General features: G+C 43.9%; 1 protein-coding gene across 2 annotated transcripts in view; it reads left to right on the top strand.

The window, feature by feature from the left end:
* Nucleotides 1-24,753, top strand: part of TDRD7 (tudor domain containing 7) — a 74,542-nt gene extending 49,789 nt beyond the window's left edge. For both annotated transcript variants that reach the window (XM_083183689.1, XM_083183698.1), the window contains exons 11-17: nucleotides 4,128-4,262; nucleotides 13,456-13,542; nucleotides 15,284-15,418; nucleotides 16,771-16,881; nucleotides 17,409-17,884; nucleotides 18,186-18,346; nucleotides 24,155-24,753. In XM_083183689.1, coding sequence (XP_083039815.1) covers nucleotides 4,128-4,262; nucleotides 13,456-13,542; nucleotides 15,284-15,418; nucleotides 16,771-16,881; nucleotides 17,409-17,884; nucleotides 18,186-18,346; nucleotides 24,155-24,375 — 1,326 coding nt within the window. In that variant the 3' untranslated portion in view covers nucleotides 24,376-24,753. The remainder of the gene's footprint in view (nucleotides 1-4,127; nucleotides 4,263-13,455; nucleotides 13,543-15,283; nucleotides 15,419-16,770; nucleotides 16,882-17,408; nucleotides 17,885-18,185; nucleotides 18,347-24,154) is intronic.
* The last annotated feature ends 1,000 nt before the right edge of the window (nucleotides 24,754-25,753 follow it).

Below are 25,753 nucleotides of genomic sequence, written 5' to 3'. Positions count from 1 at the left end.
TGCAGGACAGGTCCTTCTAAGTTTGATGGACTAGCCTCAAAGCTCGACTGCCCAGCAGCATACTAGAGCTGCAGACAATCGTTTGGGCTCTCTGCCAGGCCAGGACAATCCACGTCCGATCGGTAAAAGTCCAGATGGACAACGTGACAGCTGTCGCATATATAAACCACCTGGGAGGCATCAAAAATTGAGCCGCCATGTGGGAGGTCTCTGCGATTCTCAACTGTGCAGAACGTTTTCTGCCTTCCCTGTCAGCACTGTGCATCCCAGGGGGGAAGCTGACTTCCTGAGTCAGCGACTGAATAGGAGGCAGAATACATCCTAAGGCAAACCGTGGTGAGCTTAATGGCTTCCAGACAGAATCACAAGCTGCCCCTTTTCGGGTCCAAAACCAGAGATCCAGCAGCATGTCTCATGGATGCCCCTCGCAGAACTTTGGCTGGTCAAGGGAGTGTACATTTTCCCTCCCGTGGCTCTACTACAGAGAGTTTTGTGTTGTCTGAAACTAAATGGCAATTCTAGTAGCTCCACATTGACCCAGAAGGGGCTGGTACGTGGACCTTCATACGTAGGTTGTCCATTGCTCCTCCCTGGCATGGTAAGACCCTCTACGACTGTACCTGCTGTCACAGGGACCATGTCATCACTCCAAACTGGCAGCTTCTTAGACAATATGCAACTTCTTACAGAGAATATTACATCTCCAACCTCCGGTGCATGTAAACTTGCGAACAGGGCCCTCCTACCTCCATGTCCGTTTGTATCTACCCAGTTTGTTTAATCACTATTTCCAATTGTAAAGCGCAATGGAATATGCTAGGCACTATATAAGAAACTGTAAATAAATGACTGTGATTTGCCCCTGGTTCTTCAGAAGCTTCAGGGTGCTTCTTGTGAGCTGTTGAACTTGTTCCATCTTTAATGGCTCACTTGGAAAAAACGGTTTTCCATCTGTCAATTGCATCACTTTGCATAGTATCCCTTTTGTGCACCTTTTCTTCTATTCTAGGAGGGGATTCAGTATGAAATCCTGGCGGTCGGGATCCCGGCGTTCAAAATCCCGACAAGAGGGGGACGTGGATCGCCCCCCCACCCCCCCCCCCCCTTGCGGGCCCGATGCCTCGCTACGCTCGGTACACTAATTTATTCTCCCTCCACGGAGGGAGAAAGTGTTGGGATTTCGGCGGTCGGGATTCTGAACGCCAGGATCCCGACCGCAGGAATTTTAACTGCATCCCCTAGGATAGAGAATGCTTCATACAAGATTGTAGATTGTAGTACCTTTTGTCAGGTTTTCACCTTCAATCAGATGGTGGTTCCAGCTTTTGCTCTTTCAAGTTCTAGAGATTTTGAATGATAGAGCGCTGAAAGTTTATTCTCAAAACTTTGATAAGACTCTTTATTTGTGGTATATGCTGCTCACAAAAGGTGCTGGCCAGCCTCCAATTTATCCTTCAGGCCTGCCTATTGGCGAGAAGACTGGTGTGGGCTTCAGTTAAGGTCCATTCTACTAAATTTGGTGGCACGCATGGGGGTCTCTGTGAAGCACCTTTGCAGAGCAGCTCCTTGTCCTCTGTGCATACTTTCATTAAATTCTACAGATTTTATACTTTTGCCTCAGCAGATGCTGCTTTCGAGTGAGGGGTCTTCAGTGCAGCTCGAGAGGGTTCCCTCCTTTTAAGGGGGACTGCTTAAGGATGTCCCATAGTCCAGCATTGTCCATGAGCTGAAAGTAAAAAAAGGACCTGTAAAATCTTTTTTTTCTGAAGCCATAGTGGATGCTGAGCATCCACCCTTATGCTCCCTTAAGGAACAAGGTTTTCCTTGGAATACTGTCACTGAACATTTGCTTGTGCTGAATGTGTGTTCCTGTCACTGTGGCTTTCTTCTCTTTTACACTTGGCTTGTTTACTGATGAAACGGGGGTATAAGGGAGGAGGAGCATGGGGCTGCACTACTTTAAAAGTTAACTCCTTGCCCGGGTCCCTCCAGACCCCATTATACCCACAGTCCTAGTATCCACCATGGGCTAAAAGGAAAAATTATTTTACAGGGAAGAAAAAAGTCCTCCTTTTCTGCATTAAGTGGACGTCACCGCTCCTGATATAGGGCATGCAGATGGAGCCTTCTTAACTAGCTTTCTCTGGATAGCCAAGGCCTATTGTTCTCAGTGGCAATACATTATATACAATACAGTAGGGCAGTGGTTCCCAACCTGGGGTACTAGTACCCCTGGGGGTACTTTGCAGACCTGTTGGGGGTACTTGAAAACAATATTGATAATGGCGGAAAAATAAAAATAAGTTTCCCGATGGTGGAAATCTCCCATTGCCATTGAGACAAACCACGTTGCGTCACTTTTGCCTGACCAGCAATCCACTGGGAGTTACCCACGGCTGCCCTCAGACATCAGTGATCTGACCCGGGTGTAGGAAACAGTGGCTTTAATTTTACAGGAGTTAGTGGGAACCCCAGACACAGAGGGAACAGATTCCTGACCGCACACTACTCCTCCACTACTCCTTAATATAAGTACAAACACACCTACCACTCACTTCCACTTCACTCAGAAGTTCTGTGGATATTTCAAATTAAGAGGAGGGGTACTCATAAATGTAAAGCCTAATCAAGGGGTACGGGAGAGAAAAAAGGTTGGGAACCACTGCAGTAGGGGATTAGCATAGAATTAAGTCTGACAGCTCTGGCTCAATTAATCCGATTAAAGGGCTAGATTAGGATGGCTCTATCTGTAGGTCTCACATGATTTGAGTTAGAAAATTTTAGTAGCAACCTTAGTACAAAAAGTATTTTTCTTAAACAGGAGAAAACTCCTGGGGGAAATTCTTGCCAAAATCTCCAAAAGAATAGTGGTATTTTGCACTGTTTGTTCCAGTGTCTTGGCTAAATGAACAGGTGATGGGGACATCCAGTTATTGTACAGTGCACATGGTAGCTGTCCTGCAGTTATTTTGCTGTCGTAAAATCAGAAGCTTTTGCATACTGATAAGAATAAGCCACTTGAGACAATGTAGCAGTTCATTTAATATTCTGGGAAGAGTACACATGAATTTATCTATCATATGACTGGCTTGCATAATGCTGTAACCGTCTGTTTACTCTGCAGTTGGGCTATATGTACTTTTACGACTATTGACAAACTATGTTGTATGTTTTAACAGAAAAACATGTAGTTCATGAGGAAATTAAAACAAATGTTGGTGACCTTTGAAAAACAATATTAAATGCGAAGAAAAAACAAGTCACTGAACATAACTGCCAAAGACTTGTGTCCTATAATTCGTTTGTCATCAGACTGCTAGTATTGCTTGAGTTACTCTTTCGTTTCTTTACTGTCTCATGGACTACATGGCAACAACTTCCACGTGGAACATAGGGCCCAATTCAGACCTGATCACACAGCACATTTTGTTAGCAAATGGTTAAAATTGAAGGTGGGATAGATGTCACGTGAGAGTTTGATAGATTTGGGTGGGTTTTGATCAAACTGAAATCTAAATTGCCATGTAAAAGAATAACATTTTTAAAAAAGCAGCCAGTCCTTACCCTTCACAGAAACACAATAACTCGCGGACCTTCCCGGGCAGCAGGATCGCATGTGATCCCAGCTCAGAAGCAATCAGAGACATTGCTGCTGCAGCATGAGCGACTCGGATGGTCCAGTGTGATGCGCGCAAGACCGCACATCGCATTGGACCCACTGTCTGTCCGCTTTAATTTGGGTTTTCCTGTTATTGATTGCTACAATCACAGGAGGTGAACCCAAATTGCAGGTAAATCGCCATGTGTATGGGGGGCCTTAACGCTCTCTGCACATGTTGCATATGCCCTACCTACAGCACACATAGTTTTTCCCATTTGCAAACAAAATGTGTGGTGTGAGCAGGTCTGCATTAGACCCATAATGCATTGCACTAAGAGGATTAGAAAAAAAAACACTCTTCAGTGCCATGCTCTCTTCCTCCTTCTACCCCTGCCTTATCTTGACCTGCCTTGCAAGTAGTTTAGCAAGTGGACTGTGATGATCAGCCTGACCATGACTTTGATGTAGCGTTACTGTTGAAAGAGAATGCTGAAAACTAAACTTATGTTGCTTTTTCTTTTTTTAGGTGAATTGTTCGTACTCAAATGTGATTGTAACAAACGTTTGTTCTGATGGTGCTGTATTTTGCCAGCTCCCATCAAAGGGCCTCAGCCTACTAAAGGAGACATTGCAGAAAATTGAAAACCACTTTAATTCAAAGGTACAGTATGCCAAGAAGTTGTTGAATGCCAACCAGTTCTGTCAACAACACCGCTAAACAAACATGGTATTTATATTCCTTTCAGCAGGGGACACTGGAGAGTAGATTACAGTGGGTATAGATAGGTGATAACTGTGAGCTGGCATAGTGTGACTGCTCCTCCCCCTCTGTACCCCCTCCCCAATTCAGTCTCAGATTAGTGCCCTCGGGAGCTGGTACTACATTTTGGAGTTCTTCCTGAGAGGCTTCTGTGTTAGTTGGGATTTATTCAATCAGTACAAGGAGAGGCAGCAGCTGCCCCTGCCTGTCCACACCGAGGGAACTGCCGGGAAGATTTCTCTCCCCTGCACTGGAGTCTCTGGCTCTGAGACCACTGTTTGCGGCACTTGTCACAGAGCACAAGCCAGACAGCATCCGGCAGCTACAAGGCAGATGTAAGTATGTTGCCTGGTCAGGGGCACCGGGTGTTTCAAAAATATAAGAGCACCATTGTGGGGTGGGGGTGGGCGGTTTTAGAGCTTCGACTTACAGCCTCCCAGCGCACCTGGCAAGCCTCTCAGATGTGGGTGGCCATTTTATTTACTTTTACTTCATTAGCACATGCTTTCTAGGAAGACACTTGCCAATACAGGGGGACAATACTGCCAGAATTCAGCGCTAAACACATCAAGGTCTTGAGTCCAGTGGTGTATAGTGGATAGGAGAGCAAGTGTCTAAAATGTTGGAGCTTAGCTCTTTTTGGTACAGATTAGACGCTGCAGGGATAAGCAGTGTGGCTGCAATGTCTTTTCTACCACTCTCTCCTGTCTCTGGTAACTAGCCCTCTTTTCACTGTCTGCTATTTGTGTATTTATATTGTGTACACCATGGCGGGAATGGGTATCAAGGCTGCTTATCAGTAGAGCAAAACTTCCTCTAGGAAGGACAGGGAGTCTGCTTCTACAGAAGTAGCCTGGGCTCAGGCCTTAAGGTCCATACACACTGGGCGATTATGCCCAGTGTGTATGGAAAGCAATGACCGCTGTCATCGCTGAGGGGAAATCTGCTCAGTGCATACACACTGAGCCGCTTTCCCCCTGCCCGGCACTGTCAGTGGGGGCGGACTGCTTTGCATATCACATCGCTATGCAAAGCCATCCACAAAACTGCTCACCTGCTGGTAATACGAGCAGCTTTCCCGGCGATGATGCAGGAGCGCGTATCACCGCTCATTGCCGGGCCATACATCCTGGGCGGCTTTGTGCTGAAAGCCGCTCAAACTTGGTGTTTTGAGTGGCTTTCAGCTCAATATCGCCCTTTTTGTTAGTTATGTTGGTGACTACTAGACCATCCCCTTAAACGGAGAATGGCTTTGAATTCAATAATCTAAAGGCCCCCTTACATTTGTCCGACTTGTCATAAGGACAAGTCGGACCTGATTGTCCCAGCAGCTCCCCGTTGAGGGATCACATGCGATGGCACTTCATGTGCCAAGTATTGCATGCGATGAATCGCATGCGATTCATCACATGCAACTCTCGGGGAGCTGCAGGGACAACGGGAGCGGGGGACAGCAGCGGGGATATGCAGAGTACCAGGGAGCCGGGCAGGAGAAGACGCAGCAGCGCGAGCAGCAGAGCACTTCCAAAAAAAGAAAAAGCCCATACAAACACATAGGAAGCCATTGTTTGGCTGAGAACTCTCTCAGCCAATCGCTCATTGGCTGACAGGTCTCAGCCAATCGCTCATTGGCTGACAGGTCTCTGTCAGCCAATCGCTCATTGGCTGACAGGTCTCTGTCAGCCAATCGCTCATTGGCTGACAGGTCTCTGTCAGCCAATCGCTCATTGGCTGACAGGTCTCTGTCAGCCAATCGCTCATTGGCTGACAGGTCTCTGTCAGCCAATCGCTCATTGGCTGAAAGAGGTCTCAGCCAATGAATGGCTTCCTATGTGTTTGTATGGGCTTTTTTTTTTTTTTTTTGGAAGTGCTCTGCTGCTGCTCTAGCCACTCGCGCTGCTGCTGCAGCGTCTTCTCCTGCCCGGTACTCTTTCTGAGGAGGTTTTTAGAAGATTCAGAACTTATTCCTCAGGGAATTGGAATGTTGATTTGTTCAGTCTGCCAGGTTCTTCATATTGAGGAGGGATACCAGGGTCCTTCCAAGCCCTCTATTTTTAGTAATTAAAAAAAAAACAACAAAGATGTTCAGCTGTGTTTCCTGATTCTGACGAATTAGATGGTATTCTCATGTCCGCATCCTGAGAAAAAAATTTAGATGTCACGTCAACTACTGTCTATTTATCCTTTTTCATCAGATAGCAAAAAACTTGTGAAACATTCCCGACCGTTGACCCTTCAGTGTCGCGTCTTTCAAAAAAGACTGTTATCCCGATTCAGGGAGCCATTTCCTTCAAGGAGGTCTCTGACACAAAGCCACACACCTCTCTGTTTACACTGTAGCAGGGGTTATATTATGGCCAGCTATTGTGGGCTGTTGTATCAACAAGGCAGTTGAGAAGTGGCCCCCTCAGTTGATACAGGGTCTGCAAGCAGGAAAGCCAATAGAATAACTTATTTCCTGTGCAGAATATATTCAAGAATCAGTTGGTTACTTATTAGAAGCATCAAAGGACATTTGTTCTCTGGCAGATCAGGAATCCAAGAAGGCGGTAGTAGCTCTACCATTCGGAGGAAAGGCACAGTTCGGTGAGGAATTGTATAAATGGATCTTCAAAGCTACTGGGGGTAATTCTACCCTTTAACCGTCTGCAGCTCCTGCATCTAGACATTTCTCGGGACCTTCCTCTCAGGCTCTGGCTAGTTTCTGAGGACGTGCTAGATGAACAGCTCCTAGTTCCAGAGGTTTCGGGGGCAGAGGTAGAGCCTCGGCTTTCATTATTCACCAGGAACCCAAGAAGGACACTTTGGCCCTTATTCAGATCTGATCGCAGTGCAAATTTGTTCTCAAAATGGGCAAAACCATGTGCACCGCAGGTGGGGCAGATGTAACATGTATGGAGAGACTTCAATATGTGTGAGTTATTTTGTTTCTGTGCAGGGTAAATTCTGGCTGCATTATTTTTACACAGCAATTTAGATTTCAGTTTTAACACACCACACCCAAAATTAACTCTCTGCATTTGTTAGATCTGCCCCAACTGCAGTGCACATGGATTTGCCTATTTTGAGAACAAATTTGTACTGCGATCAGATCTGAATAAGGGCCTTTGTGCGAAGACCTTATTCAGCAAGGTTACAGGCTAGATTTTGTCTCCCCACTTCCTCCTCAGTTATTCACCACAGGATTTCCCATTAGCAAAGCCAAACAGATTGCCCTAGGGGGAGTAATCTCCAGTTAACTATAGGCAAGTGTGATAATCCCAGTCTCCTTTCAACAAAGAAGACTGGGTTTTATTTGCGAAGGTGGAATCTCTTTAATCTGTCATTGTGGGGTTGGAAAACGAAGCGTTCTTGGTGTCACTCGATATCAAGGCAGCGTATATACATTTGCCCATTTTTATTCCTCACCAACAGTTTCAGAGATTTGCATTGAAAGGGAACATTACCAATTCACTGCCTTACCCTTTGGTCTATCCACTGCTCCCAGGGTATTTTCAAAGGTCATGTTGGTAATTGTGTTGCTGTGCCTTCATGGTGTCACAGTGATCCCTTATCTAGATGACCCTTTGATAAAGGCTCCTTCAGGGTCTGCAAACCACTCAAAAGCTATCACTTATACCCCCCCCCCCCCCCCCTGGTGCTTGGAGATGACAGGATGATGTCAATCGCCGCCGCCGCCAGACCGGAACGCTGCTGGGGGGCAGCCCAGCACTAAGGTAAGCTGCTAGGCTGCCCCCAGTCCCCGCGCACACTCACTCCCGCCGTCGCACAGGAGGTGAATGGATGACGCACAAAGGCATCCGTTCACCTCCCTCCCCCGCCGCTGCTGTCTGCAGGGTATAGCAGACAGCAGCGCCGGCTGTCAGTGTCAGGCTGACAACCCGTCCAACCTGCGGACGCTGCGGTCCGCAGGTTGAACGTTCCCCATTCATGTAAATGGGAGCCGGGTCATCCGACCCGGCGTTCCCATTTACACCGCCCTCTACCCAGGTTCCTAGCCGTGTTCTACCCAGGTCAGGACCTGGGTAGAAGTCCCGTGTAAAGGGACACGGCGTTAGGGATTTACACCGCCGAAGATCCGGGTCTGACCCGCCGCTGACCCGGATTTTTCGGCGGTGTAAAAGGGGTATTAGTCACTGTTGGATTCTAAATAATCCAAAATCGCAGTTGGAACCTACTCAGGTGATTGCTCTGCAGGAGATGGTCCCTCTGGTGTTACGCCACAGATGGGATGCAGTACACCACTGTGTCAGGGAAAAAGTGTAAGCAGGGCAGTGTTTCACCAAAAGTATTGATATACACAATGTATTTTAGAAATATTTAATAAAAAGCATTATGTATAAACAAAAAAAACATTCATAGGCATATATTGCCAATTACACACTATTGAAATGTATAATATTGCTGGGATATTGAAATGATAAAATACACACTTTTGTGAGATTTGGGTGCTAGAGCCTTAGTTCAGTTGACAGTGCAATGGAGGCTCCTTTTGCTGGTAGAGGAGCAGGGCATATACATATTGCCAGTGTTAGAAAAAGTTATGGTGTAATTACCCTATTGGCTCGCTCAATTCGGTCTGCATGTCTTCGTGTATTTAGCAAGTCTTGCTCACACAGCTTTCCCACGTGGACAGTGAACCTCATGACCTCAGAACTCTAGTGCTGGTCCAGAACTATAACCGATAGCTCAATGTGTTTTGGTGTATAAAGCAGACACCTTCCTCAGGAGCACCAGATTGCTAGGCCGGATAGTGGCTGCTTTTTCAGCATTCACTTACAGCTAGTTCTGTTCCTCTGCTCTGTTGTCATGCTCACATTTCTACACCAGATAGTCTCTTTCTCCAAGAACCAGAGTGGCCCTTCGCTGGTGGCTAAAGTCACTTACTGCAGGTGAGATTCGGGATATGGCAGTGGCCTCTCTGATCACTGATGGAAGCCTGTGCGGCTGAGGTGCAGTGTCGAGCGGAGCACACCTTCAGGGACTTTGGAATCCTTGGGAAGTGCTATTACATTCTGGAACAAAGAGTGATTTTCCTAGCCCTAAATCAAGCTACTCATGTGTTTAAAAGGCCAGCCAATCAGAGTACAGTCTGACAATGCTATGGCTGTGGCATATATCAATAGACAGGGAGGTATCCAGGATTTTACAATTGCCAGACACATATGCCGAAACCCTGACTGTTATATTTATTCCAGGAGTGAAAAATTGGGAGGCCGATTTTCTAAGTCTGCAGGATGTAGATCCAGGAGATGGTCTTTTGATACTCAAGTGTTTAGCTTACTGATTCAGAGATGGGGTCTTCCACAAGTATACCTCATGGCCTCAAGAACACAAAGCAAGCTTCCTTTATCTCTCCTGATCATGAAATACCCATGCAATGGCAGTGTATGCACTAACAGCCCCTTTGGAGTTCGGTTTGTTTACCCATTTCCTTTTTTCCTCTTTTGCCACGCCTGCTGCAACGGATTAAGAGAGAACAAATTAAGGTTTTCTCAATAGCCATAGACTGGCCCCGCAGGGCTTGGCACTCTGTCTTTTCGTGGAAGAACCTTGGCCTCTTCAAGAGGATCTCTTACAATAGAGGCCTTTCAGTTTTTCTGGACATAAACCATCTTTGTTTGACCGCATCGTTATTGAACGGGCTCTCTTAAGGAACAGAGGTATTCCATTCATAACAACAATGCTGAGCGCTCATAAGGAAGTTACTTCTCGCCATTATCATCGTATATAGAAGACAAGAAGTTTCTCTTACCTTTTCAGACTTTACGTATTTTTCTACAAGCAGGTTTTTCTGCCGGACTGAGATTAAGTTTGTTAAAGATTCAAATATCTGCTCTTTCTATTTTTTTATTTTTTTTTCAATTAAACTTGTGGTTCCTGGATGTTCAGACCTTTGGCAGCGTGTTATTAGACTGCAGCCAACTTTTTTGTTTCTCCTACGGCTCTGAGGAACCTCCAAATTATTTATCGCCTTTCCACAATTGTCGCTGTGAGCCTTTGCAGAAGGTGTAACTAAAATTCTTATCTTGGAAGGTGGTCTTTCTTCCAGATCTAGCATCAGCTAGAGAGTTTTGGAATTGGGTGCTTTATCTTGCCATCTGCCTTATGTAAGTTTTCATCATACAGAGTGAAAATTAAGGCCAAGAAATCTTTCCTCCTGAAGGTGGTCTCCAGTTTCCATATAAATCAACCTATTGTGATTTCCGGTCCTTTCAGATGATCTCCTTCTGGCCTCTGATCTCTGGATGTGGTCAGTGCTCTGAAAAATTACGGTGACCGAACAACTTATTATCGGAAGGCAGATTCTCTATCCGGTATGGCACGGCTCGTCCAGGCGGTCCGGCATCAAAACAGACACTAGAACGATCGATTTCAGATTTACGATTCCTTAAACTTATGTAGTGTTACACAGGTTCCTCCACTTGGTGGGCACCCCATAGGTGGCTGCTCGTTGGGCTTCCTTGGAGTAATTGTGTAGAGTGGTGACATGGTCAAGTTGCAACACCTTTTTTTGCGGTTTTATAGGTTTGAGACTGTTGTGGATTTTGATTTGCATTTTGGCAGAGTGGTTCTGCAGGGTTATCAGCACTCTCTCGTCCTGGTTGGGAGCTCTGGTATGTCCCCACTGTAATCTACTCTCCAGTGACCCCTGCTGGATGAAAGAGAAAATGTGACTTTGGTTTCTCTGATTTCAGCAGGGTACACTGGATGCCCGCCTGGTGTTTCCTTCCTTTTTTTTTTTTTTCTTTTTTTTATTGCTTATGATGTTCAGTGTATTGTGTGTGTGTGTGTGTGTGTGTGTGTGTGTGTGTGTTTCTTCTCAACCTCTCTTCTTCTGTCTTACAAGTTCTTCTCGGGCAAAGTTACTACGACTGACATGGGGAAGGGGTATAATGGTGCGAGGAGCAGTCACGCTATGTTAATTTTCTGTATTCATTTGTAATTTACTCTCCAGTGTCCCCTGCTGAAATCCAGAGAAAATTAAGTTATCTAGTTAAAAAGGTGCTGCAGAGTAGGGAGTTATAAAGGTGGGGAGGCGTCATGCTGTAATGAATGATTTACACTACGATATGGTCAGGCTGGTAATACCCATTTTACACCTAAAAGCTGGGTCGCAGCAGGGTTTTTGGACCTGTGTGCAACATTGCTTTTGACCCCTTTTACACCCTCATCCTGACCCAGCATAATACTGGGTGGATGACATCGCTGTAAGCTGAGGCTGGGAAATGATTGGGTCCCAGGTCACATCAATCCGATTTTACTGCACTGCAATTTGGGTTAAACCTGGAATATTTGCCGGGTTGAAATAGTTTACACCGCCTGCATTTTTTTAAGCGCTCGTGCACAAACCTGGGTTATAAGGGCTGGTGTAAAAGTTATAATGGGGGAGGTCTAGGTGCATGACTTTGATAGAAAGCCTGGGCTTGTGGTGTTTTTGTTTTTTTGTTTTTTAATGGGTGCAGCTGTATGAGGAATGCACTGCATTAACACATAGGGTGGGATGTACTAAGAAAAAATGCGATTAAAACCCTGTTTAATGGGTTTTTACTATATTTTTAAATGTACTAAAGCCCCTCCCGGTGGGGCTTTGCTGTGGAGGGTGACATCAGCACCAGCTGGCCTAACCCCATAGAAGCCTATGGATCCACTCTGCAACGCTGCTGTTCTATCGATCCGACATGGATCTCTACCAGCATGCCCTGCGACCTCCAGTGTCCCTGCGCATGCACAGAGGTACTTCCGTTTCACAGCCCTGGAAGTCCAGACGGCGGCAGAGATTGCAAAGGGCAGCTCTTATTGGGAGAGTCAGTACATGTGGTTGGTAGATCCTACACATAGGTTTGTATTATTGTATCTGTAATATATTTTGGCTTACGGGAGCCTTGAAAAAGTCATGGAGACCCAAACGGTGCCTTGGACTGAAAAAGTTTGGGAACCACTGTGTTAAGGTATTTTGACCTTTTAAAAAAGTCCTTCCTACTAGGCAGTTCCAGAATTTCTTAATTTGATTTGGTTGGTCTAGTCCACAATACTTCATTCTAATCTGTCTGGTTTCCATCTTGATTAGGAGATTGTCATTCAGTCTTTATATGGTTCAAAAATCCAAGTATAGACCATGTGCCTGAAGTTTACTTCTGCCATTCAGAGGCTTTCTGTTACACAGAGGAGGGTTTAGTCAGCATCAGGCTATAGACCATAGCTAGATGGATTAAGTCATCATTCAGGCTTATTTTGGTTACTGAACATAGCTTTGTGTAAGATGCGAGAAGAAGAAGAGGTTCATTGGTGGTGATGCAGCACTCGGTCCTCTGGGTACATGTTGTCCCAATTCTATAGTTTTAATGTTGCCATATCATTCATTATCTCCCTGAGGACATCGTACTACCACACTTATACTTATTCAGGTCACTTGGTTGTTTGGAATGTGTGGTGGCCTTGGTTTATCCTATCATTGGGGCTTTGCAATACATGTACTGGAGAGAGACTGGATTAGCTTCAGATGTCAAGGAAGTTAATTTGCTATCCAGCTCTTGTGCCCTCTACATAACCCATAGTGTGTTAGCAGTGTCCCTACATGGATTCAAATGAATTACAGTATGTAGGACAAATCCATTTAAAAAGAAGAGGGGGGGGGGTGTGTTTCAGCAGCGATCGTTCGCTACTTAGCAATCTGGCTAAACGCTGAGTGGCCCCATGCGCCAGCCTCCTGTCCGCCCCCTGCCCACCTGATTTGTGTGTTCATGTGCACTCCTCTAAACATCAAGAGGGGCCGACTTAATAAAAAACTGAATGAAGCTGAATCGCCCCCTAAGTGTTATCCTACTTCCTTTTTTTTTTTCCTGCAAATTGAAAGGGCTGCTGTATAGGTTGGATATGACATACTGGCACCCTAATAGCCATAAACATGACACATGGGCTACTAAACTAATCCTGATCCTAACACTCACTCTCTACATCCTTAATCTGCAGTAAATGCTAGGGTTTCATTTTGAGGAAGATTTTATTACAGTTCTGTGTTTTTAGAGTGATTATGTACAGTAGTCACAACAGTTTGTAAATACTTTTTGCATTTTCTCCTTTTGTTTACTAGACTGTCACTTCAGATTTATTTGTATCCCTACCATTCTGCGGAAAAATGTGCTTATTCTACAGTAAGGGCAAATGGGCACGTGTGGAGGTAAGGTCTATTCCTTTTTTTACTTTGTTTTTTTCATTGCAAAGGTTACTTTAATTATGATTCCTTATTTATGAAAAAAAAAAATAGGAGTTCAAATAATACTATGCTGATGGTGTAGACATTTATTTATTTGCAGAGAATTTGTCTTAATGTTTTAAGGAGAATGATGTACCTATTCCAAGTCAGTTCAGTAAATATTCAACAGAATCGGGCGTTGCGGGATGTAATAATTAGCTCTGTAGCTTTCTGACAGCCAACATTGGGTGCAGGATTCTGTAGAAGTCTAGCATTTGTATCTTCACAATAGTATATGGAGTGCCTTTTTGTGTGTGTGTGTGTGTGTGTTGGAGGGGGGGGGAGTTGTATTTGAATTAATTTCACAGTAGGCACCTGGGCTGGTCATGAGTGTACTTTTAGGAGTGCCGCCAGATTTGGAGTGGTGTGTGTGTGTGTGTATAGATAGAGTGAGTGAGTAACAGCACTTTAATGTATTATTTCTATGATCCAACTTTTAAAATCAAGTAATCTGCGTACCGTGAAGTGAATGAATAAGTGCACAATAATAAATGGTATAGCAGAATGTCCCTCATGGTAATGATTGCCTCTGATGATTTACCAGGATGTACCCAGATATATCCAAAGGCAATTTATACATTCACTCCCAGATCCACGTGTCATGTGAACACAACAATTGCAATCACTCCCATTATAATTGTAGATTTATGAGTAACCAGGAACAAATAAACCAGCTTACATTTTGAAGTTGAGAAAAGGTGCTGGTGAGGTGGAAGCGTTCCACTAAGCGCTTAGTTTCTTACGCCCATAGACTTAGGCTGAACTTCCAAGTCTATAGGCTTAAGATGAAATGCTCTGAGGAATGCCTCCACCTCATCAGCACCTTTTCTTAACTTGCTAATGTAAGCTTGTTTATTTATCCTTGTTGCTAATCTCCTAAAATCTTATGGGAGTATTTACACAGTGTGCACATACCATGAAGATAATTTTATACAAAGTTTTTGTGCACTGAACCATCAGTGTCACTATCTCAGTCGTATTTTGGAATATTCTATTTTTTCTGCATTTTGGATTTAGGAGATTCAGACTGTATTCTGAAAACTCACTGTTTAACTACTTGAGTGGTATGCCCAGAAATTTTCCGGGCTCAGCTGCGCTGCCGCAGCAGACTGTCCCAGAAAATTTCAGGGCATGCTACTTTGTAGTAGGTGCACGTCAGTGGTGCCTCCATTGGAGCATCACTGGCGCACTACCTTTAGGGGTCCCCCCCTCCGTCACCCCTCCTGTTTGTTCCCGGAGCTCCCCCGACGCCAGCCGCCAATCACCATACTGTTGTGACGTAGGGCGTTCCGACACCCGAGTCCTCCCGAGTCTGCCGCCTGTCTGACTGACAGACGGCAGGGGAGCTCCGGTGTACTAACGCCGGAGCGAAGGTGAGGGGGGGGGGCGCGGGTTCCTACGACCTGTGGTGGGTTTTGCTGGGGCAGGACAAACCTGCCCTGGTAGGTTTGTCCTGCCCCAGCAAAACCCAACACTCAAGGGGTTAATACCTCATCTGTTTGTAGTATAAAGGCATGTACAATTAGTTGTGCTACTTTTTTTAATGAAAAAAATTGGGATTTTAGCTAATTGTGGTTAGTGTACGGTATTACCAGCTTTGATATTTTACCTGACTTCAAGATGTGTTGTGTGTGTTTTCAGTATTATTTTCCTCCCTTGTATACAGATAACAAGTGTCCACAGTAGTCGCGCTCTAGATGTTCTGTTTCCAGATTCTGGAACAATTGCTTCTGTGAAAGTGTCTGAACTTAGAGAAATTCCATCTCCGTTTCTACGAGAGATCATGTCAATCCCCCCTCAGGTAAATTATGGCAATTGTGGCTTTTGTGTTGTAGCTAGTACTGTATTCTCTTATTTTGCCCCATACACTTGTGAGATATTGCATGCAATCATTCGATTTCAACCACATCTAGCCTATAAAACAAATGATTGTATGCATTTTTAAGGGACCATTCGACGCAATGCGCAGGCCCGCCTTCGATTTGTTGCGTCAATAGGTAGTATGTGCTGCACATAATATCTATCGAATTGCAATCACTCGAATGCAATCCGCGGGTGGGGGGCAGAGGGAACTCTTTTGGCAACATGGGGTTTGGGGAGAGCGGGGCCGTAGGGACCGCTGGTGGAGGGGAAGAGGGCAGTGGAGTCGACTAGCGCTAGTGGGCGGTGGGGGCCATCCGTGGTGGCAGAATTGTTTAAAATACTGGGCAGCCCTCTGAAAGGGAGGCAAGTTTTGCATCATGAGATGCGATCAGATTCGATGGACATCGCACTTCAATGTCACATCAATTCCGGTCGCATAAGTGTATGTGTAGCATAAGATTTATACATTGTTTAGTTGTTACAAGTTATCAGTAACTTGCAATATGTCTATACAACAGTGCTAATAAACCTGGTTTACTGTCGCACTGAATTTATCTTGATCTATGCACAATCCAATATGTTGTATATACAAAATCTATATTTAGTTTGAAGACCTTTCAGACAGGAAATGCTTTTTACAATCTACACCTCCTAAATACTAGTAATGACTGATAAAATGCCATAGTGTATAACACTGAAGGTCACCACAGAGCATCTAGAATGTACCACTGAAAGTATCCAGCAATATAGCAAGAGAGTTCGTTTACAAATAGTATGAATTCTCTTTAATTCTGTTTTACATTTATATTTGAGACTGTTGATGTGTATTTTTGTATTGTATACATTTTGCAATCTTTCATCTGAATCTTGCCTATTTCCCTGTGAAAGACTGGGATAGCAGATGGGGGTATTCAATTATAGGTAATCATTTATTTTGAGTCGAAAAGGCATGGATGAAATGAACTGAAAAAAACAGCTGAAAAATCCACCCCAAGTTCACCCGAAACCGGATAAGATGCATGGATTCGCAGATCCAGGTGTTTCACACATATTGGAAAATCTGCACTTTAATTGAAGAGGGTGTTTTGAAATTCGCCATATCAAAAATAAGTGGCTCCAATTGAATACTCCTTTAAACTGCCTTAATTTTGCTGAAAGACGAGCTGTAGTTTAGTTTTAATTTGTAACCGATATTGTCCAAAATAAGCCATATACTAAAATGTACACAATTTCTGTTTTTTTAAAACCCATAATGCTCATGCAGACTTTTTGTTTTATTTTTTTTATCAGGCTATTAGGTGCTGTCTTGCAGATCTGCCACTTAACATTGGTATGTGGACCCCAGATGCCGTGTTATGGCTTAGGAACACTGTTTTAAACTGTTCAGAGTGTAGCATCAAGGTAAAAATTTAATAAAACATAAGTGCGTGTGGTATTTTTCATTCTGCTGTCTATCTTTTTATGAACGTGTAAGAATACAGATGTGTCCGTTATTTGGGCTTTTTTCTTAGTGTTAGATGAGCTCTATTTAACCAAAATTGTTTATAATATGTAAACTTCTGACTGATATTAAATGACAACTTCGTTGCATTCAACACTATAATTGGAAATAGACAAAAATCCAATAAGTGGCCATGGTTTTTCATCGCCATTGAAGCCTGCATCAGCACGCAAAACCTTTTTCTTATGGCATTTAGACTTGCTTTTGTAAAACAAGTACATGGGCATGCATAGTAAACCAATCAAACTTTTGTCTTTCAATGGGTTTTTGACTTTACTCTAATTAGCCACTTATGTGCCATAGTTACCAGAAAATCAGTCTGTGAAGGGAAGTAAAGAACTGTCACAATGTTACCAGATCTTCAACTACAGAACTATAGCTTGTGGTGTGGGACTTTGCTGGTAATCCTTTTTTTCTGCTGTTACAGGTAGTTAAAATGGATGAAGCAAAAAGCCTGGTGTACATTTATCTCTTCACATCAAAGAACTTTCCTGATCCTGAACGTAGTGTCAATCGCCAAATCACAAATGAAGAGCTGTGGAAGCAGAATAATAATTCATTACCTAGTCCTGCCTCTAGCTTGTCAAAGAGCAAAGCGGATGGGACAGTAGCCCCAGTATCTCGAAAAGATCAAAGCAACGTAACAAAGAAGCAGACCACAGAGCAAAATCTAGCAGCCAGTCCTTTAGATTTGCCCCCACCGCTACCTCTGCCTAAATCTGGAGAGCACATAGATGTCTTTGTGTCGGTGGCTTGCCATCCCGGTTATTTTGTCTTCCAGCCTTGGCAAGAGTTGCATAAGTTAGAGGTTCTTATGGAAGAAATGCTTCTACACTACAGCAAAACAGAAGAGAAAGTGGATGTGGAGAAGAATAAGCTGTATGCTGCAAAGGTGGACAATAAGTGAGTGTTTTATTCATTTTACATCCTACAGTAGTGTATGTTTTTTTAGGCAGCTGAATTGACACTTTGCATTTCTGTTATTGGAACCATAGGAGATGAAAGATGTTAAATGTAGTGTGCGTAAATGTCAGTTGTAAGGCTCTTGACTAAGTAAAATCAAAGTATTGAATAAATGGCTCCATATTAAAAGGACTGTAGGATAAAGATATATAAAGAACATTTTAACTATTTAGAAGTATGAAGAGACAGTTGTTTTAACAGTTGTTAATAAAATGTTTACTTGTCTTGTCTCTCTGATAAGGTGGTATCGGGTGCTCTTGAAAGGAATCCTAACAAATGGACTGGTTTCTGTGTATGCACTGGACTATGGCAGACATGAACTTGTTAATTCACGACAAGTTCAGCCGCTGATTGAAAAATTCAGACGGCTACCCTTTCAGGCTGTAACGAGTCAGCTTGCTGGTAAGTAATTTTTTTTTTTTATTATTATTTATAGTTCTGCTTTGACAAACATAGGATATAGAGTACATTTGTATATTTACAAAATGGATAGACCACTTTACGCCTTTACATATATACATAGTTACAATGCGCAGATTGCAGAATTATGTTGAGAAAACAAAGGCAAGAGGAAACTGTTTGCAAGAACTTACCTTCTAGTGCAGGATTCTGTTGAGAAGCGAGCAGAGTGTAGGAGAGCTAAAGCTCGAACATATACAAAAACAAGTACTAGGCTCATATGCGAAGATGTGTATATGAAGGGCAGATATAAGACGCCATAATTTTGGTGGAAAGTTTATTTTGTGGACACTAAGGTGGGTCATCATAGATGTGCTCAGATTGAGTCTTATGGGTGCACAGGCACCCCCTAATGCTGTGCCGACCCTTATGAACACCTCCCTACCAGCAATACCTTTTACCAAAGACTTTTGCTTTTTAGAACTATATTCCATTGAAAGAAGCGCCCATCAACCAATTGTGTGTTTTGCATTGTTACTTGTACCAGTCCATTGTCATATCACTACATATTATCCATATGTTTTTTACTTTATTTGCATGTATTATTATACTGAGAGCAGTTTTATATTGTAGAGAATACCAATAGATGATGTTAGAAACACCCAATGGGCGTGTTATACATGTCCAAGATGTGGTGCTAGGCACACCCCTCTGACAGTGCACCCCCTAATAAAATGTGGTGCGCACGCCTATGTGGGTCATTATGACACAGCCTCCGTGCTGCTGGCTTTGGAGGAAGGTAAAGCCGAGTGTTGAATCACACTACTCTCTGGCCCAATTATCTGTATTCCATCTCCAGTTGTGACTGGTCATGTTTGGACAATCCCTCCTGTGCCCACTTACTTTCTGCAGTCAGGTGCCCATTGCTCAGAGCTGCCATGTTGACATCTGGCTACATCTTTTTTTTGTGGTGATCTTCACCGGTTGATGGTTAACAGTTCAGGCTCTGCTACCTGGTCTACTACTTGTTTGTGTTGTGCATGTAGAAGGCAGTGTGATGCATGTTGGGACATCTTTCTCCTACTGTCCTGATGCTGCGTTTCTGCTGTATAAGGCTTTGTTGTCCTACCCTGGTACTGGTGAACTCCAGCAGAAGGCGTTTCCGCTGTCTTGCAGCTGTTTTGACTGCTGTGTGGCAACTTTCTCCATTGGGCTCTGGTGCATTGCTCTGATACTTCACCTGTTACTCCTGAGCTGCCTGTGGAACCTTTAATTTTAATCCAGGCCATTTCTGCAACAGAGAAGCCTGTGCTAGATAAAATTGCGAGGTCCGGGTTAAGGTGTCCTTCATTCATCAGTATATACAGCAGATGCATGAGAATGTAGGGGAGGCTTAAACTACTGTAACTAGTTTCCTGAGGCTTGGCTGTGGAACTTTTTGTAGTTTGTTACCCAGCTTGCTCTGGCGAGAGCACATTGCATACATACTGTACTCCGATTCATCCTCTGATTATGTCACTGCACACATTCGTAGCAAAAATGTAACCTTTTTAAAGATCAAACTTCTTGCCTGCGTCTGTATTCTAGAAAACCCTTTAAAATCTTGCCAATGTGCAGATTGTGGTGGTATCCATGGAGGTACAAAAATAACCATTTGTTCAAGTAAAGAGACTGTTCTGTGACCTTGCAGTTCTCTTCCGGTTTGCTGTAACCCTTCCAGAATGGTTCCAGATATATCTGTTTTTATAGTAGTTCATTTATGTTCTAGTTAATTGGGTACTACATAGGTTTTATTTTTTGTCATGCCTGATTTAGACCCCTATCATTTGTTTCACTATCATCTTTATGGGATACTGGGAAACGTCTTAAGACCTTGGGTATTAGAGGGTATCTGCAGGAGACAGGCACATATAAAACTTTGAACTGGGTGTACTGGCTTCTCCCCTTTGAATCCCCACCCACGAACCAGTTTAGAGAGTTTGTCTTCAGTTTTATTTCTTTTATTATTTTGGGTTTGCTGTGTTGGACTTCACAGCATTCCAGCTTCGTGGGAAGTCAGGAGAAGGGTTAAGTTGCAGGCCTCTTCAGGTACCGAGCTGTCCCTGCTGCAGGACCACTGTCCTGAGTAGATTGTTGTCATCGCGGGCATTGCGCTGCAGCGTTACACACCCCCAGCATGCCGCACACTCCTGATGTCAGAAGAAGTCAGTGGTGAGTAAAAACCGGGGAACCCACAGGGGGTACCCCGGTTCATTTGTGCGGCAAGATGGCGGTGGCATCCTTGCACGGGCTGCGCAGACCCCCTGTCACAGACTGGATGCTACGGACAGTCCCTGGGCCACCCAGGCAGTTCCCATAAAAAGCACTGTTCAGGTGGGCGACTGACAGCCAGCGGCAGTATAAATATTAGTACAAGCCCAGCGCCATTACAGAGGATGGGGCTTGCTCAGAGAGGGACCAGAGAGCTCTGTGGGCACCAACACTGATTTCTGCTTCTCCCTGCGACGCCATTACTGTCTCCAGACACTCCTCAGTGGTGAGGTTTCCTAGAGGGACATCTGCCGCAGATAAGCAAGTGTTTTTCAGCTATACACACTATCTGTGTTGGAAGCTCACACATAGTTTCTGTACACTTCATACTGATTTATTGTATATTTGTGTGTGTGTGTGTTACTGTATGTTGTGGGAAGGTTATCATTTCTCCAGCATGGTGAAAATAATAACCTGTGATTTGCAGTGCAAAGTTTGTACCTGGGTCCACTTCACAGATTACATGTGAACAATGTATGTCTCCGCAACTGGGTGCATCACCCCAGCTCAGTGGGACCCCACAGTCAGACTCCCAGGAGCCTGCGTGGGTGTCGGGTATTAAAGCTATGCTGCAGAATGTGTCATCTCAATTGGCATTTAACATAGTCATTACCCATCAGGGTGGGGATACAATTAAAAATCGGGTCTGGGTGGGCATTTAACATGGGAATTATCCCAAATCGCATGCAACGCGATATTAAAATTGTACACTCAGCCCGGGGAAATGCTCAAATCGGGTCCCATCGCATACCTTAATTAGCAGTATGCGATGCGATGGGCGCCGTGATTTTTTTTTAATTGGGCTATCTGGATTGTCTGGTAAAAGAGCCATTTTGCTGTGAAAATACACATGTTCAGTAAAACAGCCAGTATTTACCCTGCACAGAAACAAAATAACTTACCCAAATCTAACTCTCTATATATGTTAGATCTGCACCACTTACAGTGCACATGGTTTTGCCCACTTTGATAACAAATTTGTACTGTGATCAGATCTGAATAAGGGCCTAAATGTATGTATGTTCCAGTTTGCTGGCAAAATAACTTATCTTTTTTGGGGGGAACAGAACATGAACAGAATAACATTTTATTGGGTAGACTATTACAGACTTTCAACTGTTAATTAAAAGCTCAATTAAGATGCATAGTAAGTGCAGATAATGTCTTAAGACCCATGGGATGCGGACACTTTTGATAAGTATGAAATATGTCCAAATTTAAAATGTACTAATCGCCTAACTTTCCCATGTTTGGCATGTGTGAGTAAGTTGCAATGATGATTTCCCCTGCATCCAGCCTTAATGCACATAGTTTATATTGACGACCTATTTTTTATTTATACACATAATCGAGGCAATTCGTAACCTGCCTTTCTCTTCTACCTAAATTCGTGCCCTCTCAATGACTAGGGTGCTGGGAATCTGGAAAATTCTTCTAAACTGTTTTCACTGTTATCAGATCTTTCCATTTTTCGGAATGTTAAACTTAAGGCCCCCCACACACTACCGCGTTTTGGTCCGATTTCACACGTTCGACGAAACGGGCTGAGAAATCAGTCCAAATCGGGTGAGTGTGATGTCCCCTCAGGTCCGATGCGCTGTCCTGTGTCAGACCCCCCGGGGTCGCATGTGATCCATCACATGTAAAGGACCACATGTGATGTTTCACATGCGACCCTGGGTTCGCGAGGCATTGGCTGGCCCATACACTGCTGCGATAGGTTGCAGTAGTGCATGGTCAGCTTTATTTTCCACTTCACAGTGGATCGGTGGGGTTATTGTAAGGTAGGTTGATAGCTGTGGCTACTATCCAATTGGGTACCTTCAATTCATACTTATCTTGATGACTAAAGAATAAAGTGAACCTACAGATTGAGCGCCTCTCATGCCAGCTTGCCATGGTGAAGGTTTTGGCGATCCACTTTTCTTCTTGCCCTCCCATGCGCCAAGGTGCGTGGATGCACGCCATCCATGCAATACATATTGCTGCTGCTGGGTGGCTTAAGCTCCACATTTCTAGCAGTGGATTGATATACCGATGGAACATTGCCATTCGCCAAGAGTGGGGCGCGCTTACTATACAGCATGTAGGAGTGCATGACTCGTGATACATGCATGACCCGTGCACCTCATTCCCGTGAGCATCGCAGTGGCTCCAACAGTACTGTACAATACAAGCAAATGGGCCGTGTAGTGTCCCAGTCCCCTAGGCAAATACTAACTGCCACCTGCAGTTCACGTAGCCGATGCTGAATATTGTGAACACAAAACTCATTTTTGGGGAATGGCATTACGGCTCTGTCTTTACATAGACTCATGACTCATGCTATCACCAGTTGGCATAGGATAGTGGATAACTGTACCGCTCTACACGCTGAAAAACTGTGTTTGATTACAGTGTAAAAAAATGTATTTATTTTTTTATTGAAATATTTATGAAAGTTATATTAATTAATAAATAAAACTAGGCACTCGTACACAAAAAACTTTTCATAAAAGCCTTTTAGTGCAACTCCATGCTCAAGTACCATAGAGCATGCCGTGTAATGTTTAGTACTATGTATTACGTACACAGTGTCTGTATAGCACCTTTCCTCAGCCAGATTGACTGACTAAATCGGCCTCTTCCATTGCATTCTCCATGAAAAGTCTCCCGGGGAAGGGAGGCAGGTGTTGGTGTGGGCGGAATATAGTACTGTCAACACTAGTCCGCAATGGGAGTGTCTGAGATGCTATACTGAATCATGTTTCTGGAACGGCACTACGGCTGCCTCTGAATGGGACCACTCTCTACATACACATCACCAAGTGGTGTAGTCTGTGGACAACTGCACCACTCTACACACTTGAAACCAGTGTTTGATTACTGTCATTTATTTTTATTTTTTTTATTGAAACATTTATGAAAGTTTTATTGAATAAAAGTAGGCACACACAAATGTTTTTCTTTTTTCCATAAAAAGCTTTTTTGTGTGACTACATGCAACAAGAACCACAGCATTTGTTACAGAGTCAGTAGCGTTGGTGTAAAAGCACGCTAGCATTGCTATAGCTTAACACTATGGATAAATTAAAATGAGCTTAAAGCATAATTTTTCTGGTTTCGGTGGTCCAATCAGCTCAGAACTGGGTTCGTATGGAAGAGGAGATGTTATCTACTAGAGGATATGAACCCCAAGTTTCTGTAACCCCAAAAAGGGTAACGACAAGCGTCAGAACCCATGGTGGGTCTGAATTAATGGGACCATTCTAGTCAATGGGGAAAAATGTGTCTACTTTGCACCATGAAATCTCCGGTTCTATGTGTCTTAGTGTAACTGTAACTGGAAGACTTTCATTCAAGTCTTGCCTTGCCGGATAAGAAAACTTCTAAGTAATATACTGTCTCATTTTATTGTAATTGTTAGATTTCCTTTTTTTCTATTTCCCACAGTTCAGTCAGTAAGAATAAATGTTGTACTATAAATATTTGTGCTTTAATGATTTTTCTCTCTCCAATCAGGCGTCAAGTGTGAGCAGTGGTCTGAGGAAGCATCGATTGTTTTCAGAAACCACGTGGAAAGGAAGCCTCTTGTGGCACTAATACAAACTGTTCATGAAAGCACTAATCCATGGGATCGGAAGGTTGTGGCATACTATGTGGATACCTCCTTACCAGACACTGATATATGGATACATGACCTCATGTCGGAATACCTTGTTGAGCTTTCAAAGCCTGAGTAGCATGTTCTGCATACTGTAGATCTGAGACTTACAGTAGAAGCAATAACATATTTACATCTTTTAAGAAGTTTACTTGTTCTACATTGTTCTGATTTTGATGAATGTTGAGGTTTGAAAAAATTGACACTTGTTTTCTGTGAATGAGAATTTAAGATTCCTTTGTTTACATTGTTTAAGTTGATTTTCTGAAGATTTGCACTTTGTTTAATATAGCTGTATAAAGTTGGAATATAATGCAGAGTAAAATTTATTTAACAATAAAACTTGCATAAAAGGGCTTTAGCTGTGCTACATGCTCAAATTGACTTTCGAATTCTGTTTGTCACATTGTTTAATATTTGCAACAGGAAGTGGTTATTTTATTAAGGGGCAAATGTACACCTTTTCTCCTTCATCCACTAGGTGTCACTGGAGTTACACTGGGGAATAGAAGGCGACCACAGGGAGCATGGGCACTTTAAATAGAAAATTAGTGTGGCCAACTGCTCCCATTCTACTCCTCCCCCCCCCTCAGGCAGTCTTAGATCGTGCCCTCAAGGGAGCAGGTCACACTTGTGCTCACTCCTGGGCATAAGATAGCAAAAGCAGCAAGTTTTTTTCACATTGAGGACAGGCAGATAGTTAGATAGTTGCTGCTACTATCTGCCTGCTACGAGGGAAGCCTGCTGGAGGGAGCCGGCTGCTGCTATGGTTTGTGCCCGGCTCCCTGGCTGCAGAGACCACCGTTTCTGGAGATGAAACGGGGGCCGCTCACCAAAGCGCGTGCCGCAATCCTCCCCCAGCCAGACTGCCGACGGCAGGCTGCAGACTGTGAGTATACCCTGCCTCGCTTTTAGCAGTTGAGGTCAGGGCTTTACAAGGCAGCTAAAGCAGAGGATTGTTTAAATCTGGCGCCATAGAGAAAGCAAGCTGCGGGGCGGGGGGCTGAGCTACCGTGTGGTACTCACAACAGCCCCGGCATCCTCAGCGTTACAGAGTGCAGGCGGCGGACATTTTCTTTACACTTGGCGCCGCTAGTCACGCTGCTGGAGGCTCCTGTTCCACTGCACGCCCCACCAAAGGCTGCAAAGAACACTCCATTCTCCTGGCGACCGTCCTGCTACAGCTCTACCCGGTCTGAGTACAGCAAGGGTTTAGAACTAGGTGAAGACAGTTGGGCTGTGTTTAAAGTAGGGCTATAGCGCTCCCTGGATATATATACCATAGCGATGTTTAGACCCTTTGGCAGCTCTCTCCCTTTCACTGTCTCTCCATCCAGTGTTCTTTCTGTATCTTCTATACCTACTCTCCCTTGGGTGTGTGGTAGTGTGTAGACTTGTCTGTTTGCCCTATAATTGTCCAAGAGAATTGCTTGTTAAAGGGTGTAATTCAAAATTTA

This window comes from Crinia signifera, chromosome 1, assembly GCF_055691185.1.
Source record: "Crinia signifera chromosome 1, ASM5569118v1, whole genome shotgun sequence".
Lineage (NCBI taxonomy): Eukaryota > Metazoa > Chordata > Amphibia > Anura > Myobatrachidae > Crinia > Crinia signifera.
This window is presented reverse-complemented; position numbering and strand designations above follow the sequence as displayed.